Genomic DNA, 10,538 nt, shown 5'->3' with positions numbered 1-10,538 from the left:
AGGCCTCACAGCTTCACAGGCCAATACGGGCCTCAGGGTGACCAGTAACTCAGAGGGTCACGATGAGTCGTCTGCCCATCTCCAGACAAGCGGTGTAGGCGTTGGGCAGGTTCACAAGTAACATGGAGAGCCATTGGTTAGTATTAAATCCTCAGCCATTCATAGGGGCCTCCCATCAATTGGTAGCAAACCCCAGAGTGACAGCTGGGCTGCACGGGGTGGACAGTTGGGATTCACTAATGTGCTCCAGCCCTGTGGAAAACTGTCCCTCCGGGCCAAGGGGGCAGGCTAGAAGGGCGGGTGGTGCCACAGGCCTTGAGGACACCTGATTCCAAGTTTCCTGCTTGGGGACTGACCTCGGGATCTCCCACTGCACTAGCTCCAAACTGTTGTCCTGCTTCAGCCCTCCAGCGCTGGCCCCACAGCCACACCGTGTGCTTGCTTCCTTCTCAGCAGTGCTGGGAGGGTTGTGGGGTCCCAAGAACCTCATGTCCCTCACAAGTCAGCCTTGGGGTCTTGCCCACGCCACCTTTGTTCCTGAGGACTCCAGGCCTCCCAGTCTTGTGTTGCCTGACCGCAAATCCCCAGGCTCAAGGGCTCCCCTGCCTCTGCCTCAGGAATAGCTGGGGTGACAGGCACTGCCACAAGCCCCCCTTGACTTAAAAGTCCTCTAGTTCTCAACAAGTGGTCTGATGGTAATTTCCTTTGCTTTTTTGAATTGCCTTTTTTTTTTTTTTTTTTTTTTTTTTTTTTTTTTTTTTTTTTGGTTTGTTGTCTTTTTGAGACAGGGTCTCGCTATGCAGTTCAGCCTGGCCTTGAGCTCACTTTGTAGCCCAGGATGGTCTCGAACTCACAATGATCCTCCTGCCTCAGCCTTTCAAGTGCTGGGATTACAGGCATGCGTCACTCCACCTGGCTCTTATTTTTTTCTTTTTCTTTTTTCTTTTGGTATTGGGAATTGAACTCGAGACCTTGCGCTTGCCAGGCAGGTGCTTGTGCCGCTGAGCTATCTGGCTCTTAATTTTTATTTTGACACTGGATCTCATTAAGTTGCCAAATTCCCCAGGCTGGGCTGGAACTTTCGAGCCTCCTGTCTCAGCCTTTCAGAAAGACAGACTTGTGCCACCAGCACTTGACTGGTTTTCGTTTTTATTGAATTGCAGGGCTTGTGTTTTTAAAATACTGTTTTTATAAAGATAAAAATAACATTAAGTTACCAGAAAGGCCAACCAATATTAAAAATGGAAGTTCTTGGGGAGGCGAAAACGAGTCTGCCAGGGGGCACTGGCTCCAAACCAAGCCTGCAGCAAGTGTTTCTCAGCAGCTCTGACTGCCCCGGATGCTGAGCCGCACCGTGGCACTCTGCGTGCTGCCTTCGTGGACCACTTCTTAGAGCTGTTCTAGGTTTCACAGAATTGAGCAAGAAGTGCAGAGAGCCCTGGCTTCTCGCCTGCCTGGCTCCCAGTGGCCCGACAGGAGCCTGTTTGGGTCACCAGAGCTCTGGCTCGCACTGGGGGCTGCGCAGTCACTGGTTTGGACAGGTGTGTGGTGACGTGTGCAACACCTGTTCACGTCCCAGCCCAGTCCCCGAGGCCAGCCGCGGTGGCTCTCTGGTTCCAGACAACAGTCAGGAGTCTCCAGTGCTTTACGCATCACTCATCTCTGGGTGCCTGCTGCCAGGGCAGGTGTGACTAGAGGCAGGGCTCAGGTAGGCGGGTCAGCCTGTGTCCCGACCCCTGGACGCCGACCCTCGGTGAGACAAGGTGGGACAGTGAGCTGGCAGGGAGGCTCGGTATTCTTTGATCTGTCTTACCTAGCAGGCCTTGCCTAGGCGTGCGACCTGTCAGGTGCTTAGGGTTCTGACCCCTGGCTCCTGGCCGGGTCCCCAGCACTGCCTCCATCACCGAGCAGCTTTGTGGCTGGCTTCTCTAACTGCAGACTCCGGGCGGACGCCCACCCACAGGAAGGCGCTTACACATTCCTGCCCCGGAGCCTTTGCACTGCCCCATACCCAGCCTGGAGCAGGCTTCTCCCTGCTGCCCACAACTCCAGACTGGCCAGGGCAGCTGAGGCGGGCGGTACTCCGTGAGACTTCATAGAGGAGGCGGGATGGTTGGAGGGCGACGCGAAGATGGACATGCAGAGGAGGTGAAGGAATGCAGACTGGGGATGCAGTCAGACTCGAAGGGCCCGGTCTGGAGCAAGGACGGCCAACAGCAGGGCCCTCCACGCCTGCTTGTCCGGGATCAGGCCGGCTGGGAGTGAGGGCAGTGCAGCGAGCTTCCCGCGGGAGCAAATCTCTCCCGCGTGCAGGCGATGCCGCGGAGGGAAGGCGTCTTGCTCTTGTTTCTAGCGCTGACCCTGCTGGAGCAACGCGAAAGCAGGCAGGGGGCGGTGTGTGTAGCGCGGGGCTGCGGGTGCAGCTCCGTGTGGCAGCGCCCGCCGCGGCGCACCCTACCACTGTGAATCTTGGCTGTCACCCGGACTCGGCTGAGTCTGTCCACGGCCGGCGCAGGTCTGCGCGGCGGTTCCCTGAGGGTTAAGCCCGCGGGTGGCCACCGCCTGCCCGTAACGGGGACGAGGGCCCAGCGCGTGCTCGCTGACGGGGGAAGGGGTCACCCTGAGGACTCGGGCGCGGCCGCCCAGGCATTACGCGGAGGGCCAGCTTAGCAGCGGCTCCCCTAGCCGCCCCCCCGGCGTGCACGGCTGCGCGGTTCGGGAAACCCCGCCCCACCCCGGAAGGACTTTTGTCCGCGCCCGGCCGCCGTCCGGCGCAGCGCGCGCCCGCTTCCGCCCCCCACCCACGTGGTCGGCCTCGGGTGCGTCCGCGTTGTCGTGAGTGGGGCGGGCGGGCGCGACACTCAGGCCCCTGCGCGGGGGCCGGACCCCGACTCCAGAGCACAGCCTCCTGGGAGGGGCAGGGGAAGGCCCCAGATCGGGGAGTCCAGGAAGTCGTCGTGGGCCCTTGGGTGGGGTAGCGGCGCCAGGGGTCCCGAGGAGGTCTGAGGTCAGAGTTCGCCAGGGGTCCGGGAGGTCAGGGGCTGGCGCCCGCACCCCGCCGCACATGGGCGTCCCCGGCCTGCAGGCTGCGCTGCTGAGAGCCTGGGGACGGTGGACGGCGCGCCCTGGCCCGCGCGCCCTCTGGTAAAGATCCTGCGCGCCCCGCATGCTGCCCGTGCCGCTTTGCTGCCCGCTGCCGCCCTGCATTGCCCCTCGCCGCCCCGCAACCCAACTGCCTGGCACTGCCCACTGCGCCGGCCTTTCCGATCGTCCGGCCCCCGTGGGGAGTTGAGGTGGGGGCCCGTCCGGGGCGAGGGCTGGAGTGGGCTTGAGCTGAGCGCGCCCCGCTGCCCTGCCCCGCGGCCTGACTGGGCCCGCGCGCTCGCCCGTGTCTTCCCAGCCAGTCCCTGATGGCCGGGAAGGACGCGCCGGCCGCGCACCCGCCCGACCGGAAGGCTCGCGGGGGCTGGGTCTGGGAGGAGGCGCAGAATCCCCCCAAGAGGCTCCGGGGCGGCGAGGTGGAGGAGCAGCCGCGAAAGCTGCCCAAGCGCAAGATCGTGCTGCTCATGGCCTACTCGGGGAAGGGCTACCACGGCATGCAGGTGAGACCCAGCTCCCTACTGATGCCGGCTTCACAGGGGGACCTCAGAGAAGGGGCCGCCCAGGGAAAGGGGAAACAGTCATGGTGGCCGAGCTCGCAAGGTCTCGGTTTGAATCCCGGCCGCTTTCATCAAGCCCGCTCTGTGAGAGACCGTGCCAAGTGGGGGCTTGGTTGGCGCATCACCCAAGAGTCTCCCAAGGGGGTCAGGGCTGGCCTTGGGCCAGCAGGCAGTCTGCCAGATTATTCATCGCTACCACGGGAGTTCGTGCAGTACCTCCTGGACAGGTTGAGCTGGCCAGGCTTACTAGTATGAGCACCAAGGACATGTTGGGGGCGGTGCCCTGCATGTAGGGGAGCATCATGGAGGTATGGGCAAGCAGGCAGCCTTGATTCAACTCTCATTGGAGCTCAGAAGAACAGGCAGACCTTGTTCTTTCCTGTGGGCCTTCCTGCAGCACTCCCTTGTTCCAGGTTGTTTTGGGGGGGCACAGGGCTGAGACAGGGTCTACATACCTTAGGCTGCCCTTGCCTCAGTCTCCCAAGTTTCATATTCTTTGACCTTCTCTGGACATGGCCCGCAGGACCAAGTTCCCTGTTGTAAATCGGATCCCACTAAAACATCAGGAAGATAACGTGTAATCTAACTAGGTGTGTGAGCAGTTTTTATGCTGTGAATGATATTAGTAAGGAAACAGTTCATATTTGTTTTACTTTAAAGAAAGTAACGTTGTATTGAGGATTGAACCCTCGGCCTTTACACTGAGCTACATCTGTAGGCCTTTATTATATATCTCCAGACAGGGTCCTACGAAATCACTAAGCTGCCCATGCTGGGTTCCATCTTGTGATCCTCATGCCCAACCTCGCAGAGTTCTGGGATCACAGGCGTGCACCACCTCTTCTGGCTGTGAAACTAATTTCTGGCAGCTGGTAGATGGTGATCATAGGTTGGAAAATGTTTCAGTCCATTTAGCCTCAAACATTAGGTGGAGCAGACAGACCACCGCCGCTGTGCTGTGGGTGACCTAGGCATTTTTGTGAGTGATTCTGATTATGTAAGGTGTTGCTGTGGGTGCTGCCCTAGAACTTTGTGTCTTACCAGCTTCTGTTTGCCTCAGTTCCTTGTTAGGGAAGAGGGGGTGGTAACTAGCTCCCAGCGAGGCTGATATCTCTGATTCCATTTGAGAAGTATCCATGGTTTTACACTGAGCCAAGGGACTGGACACTAGCGGAGGAGCCTGTGAGCTGCACCTTGGGAAGCGCTTCCCCCCTGGTCACCCCCCTGGGAAAGTCAGCAGGGTGTCACTGTCACTGAGGTTGGGTCCTGGGTCCCTGTTAGGCCGGGCTGAGAGGTGCAGTGTAGAGACTTGTGGACAGAGCCTGCCTCTCCCTGGAGGCTGCTCAGCGGGCGTGAGCTGAGGGTTCAGGAAAAGCCTGGATGCTAACCCAGCCTGCCCAGCAGTTTCCTGCAGGGCAGCTGGCAGGATGGTGGTTTGGGCTTGGGTGCTTTGCAGGCCTGGTGTGGCCCATCTCACCTGGCCCCTGGTCTGGGAACTTGGCAGAAATGGACCGGTGGCTTTTACCACTCTAGGCCGGCAGTGAAAAGTCTGGTCTTTTCTCCAGAGGAACCTAGGGTCCTCGCAGTTCAAGACAATTGAAGACGACCTGGTGTCTGCCCTGGTCCGGGCAGGCTGCATCCCTGAGAGTCACGGTGAGGACATGAGGAAGATGTCCTTCCAGCGCTGCGCCCGCACAGACAAGGTGGGTGGCACCTCTGTCCTAGCTCCACCTGCCGAGCAGGCCCACTTGTCACCCAGCGTGCATCTGTTAGGCCTCTTGGGGTACAGAGGGCAGAGGCAGAAGTCAGCCACGCCTGACCAGAATGGGACATTTGCTTTGTGTGGTCAGAGGTGCAGCTGGAGCCAGGCGCTTGCTGCTGGCAGGACTGTATTTGTCAGCGCTGGCCTTTGCTAGCCTGGCCCCTGCAGGTAGCACCGTGGCCATGACCTGCTTGAGATCCAGCCACATCAGCCTTGCCAGGGCAGGTGGAATCGTGCGGCCACAAAGGCAAGTCACATTGCTAGTGTACTTTCTAGCACACGTGTTCAAGAAGGGAGAGGTGAAGTTAGCTTCCGCAGTCTGCTCTTGAACCCAGCATGTCCCCCATGTGCCCTTTTCCGCACGCACTGTGTAAAGACGCATTTCTGGGGTGCATTTCACAGTTCATATGCCCCACTCTCAGCACACCGCCATATTGGCCTAGCATGTCCATTGTGGACTGAGTTGCTGGCCATCTGGTGGCCCATGTGATGGTCCTCCACATCACATGCATGGGGCTTGGTGTGGACCACAGGGCCTGTGTGGGCAGGTGGCCCCCCAGGGCTGGCCCTGTGTCACCTGAGGGGAGCTGCTAAGGCTGTAGGGCACGGGTGCCAGCCTGCAGCTCTCTGGAGCACACCGAAAGCTGGGATCACAGGTGAGGACCACCACGCCAGGCCATGACGCTTCTGTTACCCAGAAACCTGGCCCATACCCAGGTCTCCTGATCCCAGGCAAGGCCAGGCCAGCCTGGGAGAGGCAGTGAGAAGACGGTCGGGTGCTGCGAGCCTTATTCCTGTAGCCTTCACCATGGGAAGGGGCAGGGCTGCTACTGCTCTGAACCTTTTTTTTTTTTTTTTTGAGACAGGGTCTTGCTGTGTAGTTCAGGCTGGCCTTGAGTTCACTATGTAGCCCAGGCTGACCTCAAATTCCCAGAGTGATTCTCCTGCCTCAGCCTCCTGAGTGCTGAGATTACAGGGGTGTGCCACCACACCTAGCCACTTTTTACTTTTTCATTTTTCCATTTGCAACTCTGTCTTTTTCAAGGCAGAAGAGATTAAATGTTTGCTGAGGAAGACAGCATTTCAAAAGAGGTTCCTTGCTTTAGACATTTCCTATAATTCCCACCGTCTTTAGAGATGGTTTTGTTTTCCTGTTTGCTTTTTTGCAATTCAGAAAGACAAGGAGTAGAAACCTCTGACACTGAGTAGAAGGGGTGAGTCCAGCGCTGCGCTGAGCAAATGCTATTTTGTTAGGTTTTATCCCCTTGTACTGGGATTGAACCTAGGGCTTCACCACAACCCACACCTTCGGCCTACCTGATGAGTTTGTAGTCTGTGCATGTACCTGTGTTGCCACCAGCCCATCCCGGGGCCCTCTCACCCTCTCGTGCCCCTAATATTGTGATGGGAGTCTGTCCCTTGCTGCCTCAGAGTCCTATTTACGTTGTGCTTCTCTTCTGAGTTGCTGGGAGTCAGGTCGCACGTGGGGCTGTTTCCATCTCACCCCCTGATCCAGCATCTTTTGGCCCCAACACTCCTCTTGGTCAGCAAGCTGTGAAGTAGGGCCTGCGTGAGGGCTGGTGTGTGCTGGGGGTGGGACCCATCCTCGCTCTGCTGTTTCACAGGGTGTGTCTGCAGCCGGCCAGGTCGTGTCACTGAAGGTGTGGCTGATTGATGACCTCCTGGACAAGATCAACAGCCACCTTCCATCCCACATCCGGATCCTGGGTGAGCCTTGTGGCCCGGGCAGCTATATCCTGCTGAGAGTCTGAGGGGGACATACACCGCACGTGCCCCACTCCCTGCAGGGTGTCAGGGACATGGAGGTAGAGCAGAGCAGGTCCTCCCATGTCTTACAGGACCCACCATGAAGCAGATGGGGACAGAAAGCCTCTTGGCCAAAGAGCCCAGTTTGATACAGTGCTTTGTTTTTCTTTCTTTCCTCTTCTTGCTTCTTTTCTGAGACAAGGTCTTGCTATATAGTCCAAACTTGGCTCAAACTCTGGACCCTCTGTCTCAGCCTCCCGAGCAGCAGGGACTGCAGGTATGCATGATCACCAGGATGATTGTTTTCTTTTTGTTCCACCACGGCCATCTCTGCCTAGGGTGCACCCTTCACCTCAGAGGACTCCTGGCATCCGCCCTCTGGGAGCACGGTCAGTGTGCAGCCAAGTCTGTGCACGGCTCCCCAGCGGTTCACGTCCCTGTGGTGTGGAGTGGCATCATAGGCAGGGGCTGGCACTGCGGCCCGCTGCAGCGTTGTCAGCTACCACTGGTCAGCCTTTCCGCAGCAGTTCTGTCCGGGACCATAGGAACCCTGCCAGTGTCCTTGTGATGTCTGTGTCTATGATGCTGGATCGCAGACACAGGACAGGATGCCAGGGGTGGAGCTGCCCGTGCAAGTGCCCACAAAAGAACTTGTGCCAGGCCCGGCTGCCGGGAAGGGAGGAGCTGCTGTGGGGTGCCGACTCCTCGGAGTGGAGCCAGGTGCAGCCTGCCGTCTCCCGTGGGGCGCGGCTCCTCCTGCTCCTCCCCGGGCCCCACCATCAGTGCATTTTCTGTGGCTCGGGGTTTGGAAGCCAGGGCTTCATGCACGCCCAGCAGGGCTCCACCCAGTTGAACCTCAGCCCTGCAGTTCCCGCCTAATACTTCCAGAAATCTGTGCAGACAGATGCAGTGGATGGGGTCTCCTGCATACAAGTCTTCTGTCTGCCCTTTTTCTTTATTTTTTTTTAAGATTTCTTTTTTTTTTTTTTTTTCTTTTCTGACTTTTTTCCGGTACCGGGAATCGAACTCATGACGTTGCGCTTGCCAGGCAAGCACTGTGCTACTGAGCTAAATCCCCAGTCCCCCTTTTTCTTTCTTTTGATGGTTCTGAGGACTGGATTCAGGGACTAGTCTTTGCTAGGCAAGTGCTATACCAGTGAGTTACATTCCCAGCCCTTTTTTATTTTTTGAGATAGGGTCCCCCTGAGTTGCCCAGGCTGGCCTCAAACATGAAATCTTCCTGCTTCAGCCTCCTACATAGCTGAGACTGGAGATGTGTGCTACCGTGCCTGGCTGGAGTGTGCTGCAGATGGCCCAGTCAGTGCCCCTCTGGGCTCCCCAGCTGCTGTGCCTGTCCCTGCTCTGCTGGGATAGTCTGGTTGGCTGCTGAGGGGCTCTGGAGCTATGTCCGGGTCTCGCTGTGAGAAACTCTGTCACCTATGGGGCTTGATCTGCAAAGGAGCATCCGGCTGGTGGCCCCTGGGTCTCTGGATACTTTCTTGTGGCTTGTGGTGAAGGCTGCCTGGTCCACACCTGGGGCTGGTGGTGCGGTCCTGACACACCGTGTGTCTGTCAGGGTTCTGGGTTTCACTCGGGTATGTCTTTGTGTGGGTTCAGAGGAGGATGGTGCCCAAGGCCAGCCGAGGGCTCTGTGTGCTGGCGAGTGGTGCTGCTCATGCGGTGGCCGCGATCCCGCCTCTGGTTCTGCTTACAGCATCTCCTCACGTCTCCAGGGCTGAAGAGGGTCACAGGCGGCTTCAATTCGAAGAACAGGTGTGACGCCAGGACCTACTTCTACATGCTGCCCACCTTTGCCTTCGCCCACAAGGACAGGGACGTGCAGGACGAGACGTACCGCCTGAGTGCCGAGACACTGCAGCAGGTGAATAGGCTGCTGGCCTGCTACCAGGGCACCCACAACTTCCACAACTTCACCTCGCAGAAGGGGCCGCGGGAGCCCAGCGCGCGCCGCTACGTGCTGGAGATGTTCTGCGAGCCGCCCTTCGAGCGCGAGGGCCTGGAGTTCGCCGTGATCAAGGTGAAGGGCCAGAGCTTCATGATGCACCAGATCCGTAAGATGGTGGGGCTGGCAGTGGCCATCGTGAAGGGCTACGCCCCCGAGAGCGTGCTAGAGCGCAGCTGGGGTGAGGAGAAGGTGGACGTGCCCAAGGCGCCGGGGCTCGGCCTTGTGCTGGAGCGGGTGCACTTCGAGACCTACAACCAGCGCTTCGGTGGGGACGGGCTGCATGAGCCGCTGGACTGGGCCCAGGAGGAAGCCAAGGTGGCAGCCTTCAAGGAGCAGCACATCTACCCCACCATCGTCAGCACCGAGCGGCACGAGCGCTCCATGGCCCAGTGGCTCAGCACCCTGCCCGTCCACGACTTCGGTGCCACTGCACTCGCTGCCAGTGCTGCGGCCGCCGGCTCAGGTGCCCAGGTAGGGGCTGGGTCTCCAGGCGCTGGCCTGGCGGGGTGGGGTCTGCTCAGTGCAGCGCAGCGTGTGGCACTGTGCCCAGGCCAGACCTGCGGCCACACACCCAGAAGAGGCCTGGTGCCTGGTCCTTTTTATTGGTTTTTATTTTCTTGAAGTTAAGGCTGATTGCAAACTCGACAATCCTCCTGCCTCAGCCTCCTAAGTGCTAAGATCACAGGTGTGTGCTGCCATGCCTGGCTTAATTGCCCGATATATTAGAACAAGAAGGGTACATGCAGACTCCAGGCAGGGTCTGGTGATGGGGTATAGGCTCGAGGCAGCGCCCCGGGTGGGGCAGTGCTGGCCCTACAGCCTTCTTATCTCCCTGTCCTGCAGGACCCCAGCCCCGAGGATGGCAGTGACCAGGACACAGACTGAGCCCCTGGAGCTGGAAGCACCTCTTGACCGCAGAGGCAACGATTCTGGGCCTGCCTGTCAGGCCAGCTGCACAAACTCAGGACTGCTGTCACAGAACACCCTGCCTTACCTGTCAGTGCATCTGTGCATGGCCTTGGTAGCCCAGGTTGGCCTAACTGGGCAATCCTCCTGCCTCAGCCTCCCAGTGCTGAGATTTTCTTATTAAATAAATGTTTGTTTAGCAATTCCTTTTCCTTTTTCTTGTGTTTTTTGTTAAGAGACTGGAACACTGCAGAGTCTGGAAAACAGGGCAGGCTCGTGGAGCGGGTAGGTGGCTGAGGCGGGGGCCCTGGGTGCTCGCTGCTCCCCAGTCCTTGCCATGGAGCCCAATGCAGGCTGTGCTTCTGCCCTGCCACCGTGTCCCTGCCAGGCTCGCCTTTCACTGCCAAGGCACCTTGCTTGCTCTGCGGTTCAGGCCTGCGCCCGTGTCTTTCCCTCAGCCTGTGCTGCTCTTCTAAAC

The 10,538-nt window shown here is 58.6% G+C and overlaps 1 protein-coding gene across 6 annotated transcripts; it reads left to right on the top strand.

Moving 5' to 3' along the window:
• The first annotated feature begins 2,572 nt into the window (after nucleotides 1-2,572).
• Nucleotides 2,573-10,272, top strand: Pus1 (pseudouridylate synthase 1). Of its 6 annotated transcripts, none has more exons than XM_013503612.1 (6): nucleotides 2,573-2,835; nucleotides 3,401-3,602; nucleotides 5,225-5,362; nucleotides 7,047-7,149; nucleotides 8,922-9,625; nucleotides 9,998-10,272. In XM_013503612.1, exons 2-6 carry the CDS (start codon nucleotides 3,411-3,413, stop codon nucleotides 10,037-10,039), a joined length of 1,179 nt encoding a protein of 392 aa, XP_013359066.1. In that variant the 5' UTR covers nucleotides 2,573-2,835; nucleotides 3,401-3,410; the 3' UTR covers nucleotides 10,040-10,272. The 6 variants fall into 6 exon arrangements, with proteins under 6 accessions (XP_013359066.1, XP_013359067.1, XP_005403028.1 ...); XM_013503613.1 differs by having other exon boundaries at nucleotides 2,700-2,819; nucleotides 9,998-10,271; XM_005402971.2 differs by having other exon boundaries at nucleotides 2,789-3,144; nucleotides 8,922-9,617.
• The last annotated feature ends 266 nt before the right edge of the window (nucleotides 10,273-10,538 follow it).

This window comes from Chinchilla lanigera, unplaced genomic scaffold, assembly GCF_000276665.1.
Source record: "Chinchilla lanigera isolate Chin_1 unplaced genomic scaffold, ChiLan1.0 scaffold00081, whole genome shotgun sequence".
NCBI classification, from domain to species: Eukaryota; Metazoa; Chordata; class Mammalia; order Rodentia; family Chinchillidae; genus Chinchilla; species Chinchilla lanigera.
Note: the sequence above shows the minus strand (reverse complement) of the source record. Positions and strands in the feature narration are given on the sequence as shown.

Coding starts and splice junctions, on each gene's coding strand:
- Pus1 (XM_013503609.1), top strand. CDS start 3,065: ATGGGCGTCCCCGGCCTGCAGGCTGCGCTGCTGAGAGCCTGGGGACGG. Junction 3,603..5,224: donor AGGGCTACCACGGCATGCAG/GTGAGACCCAGC, acceptor TCTTTTCTCCAG/AGGAACCTAGGGTCCTCGCA. Junction 5,363..7,046: donor GCTGCGCCCGCACAGACAAG/GTGGGTGGCACC, acceptor GCTGTTTCACAG/GGTGTGTCTGCAGCCGGCCA.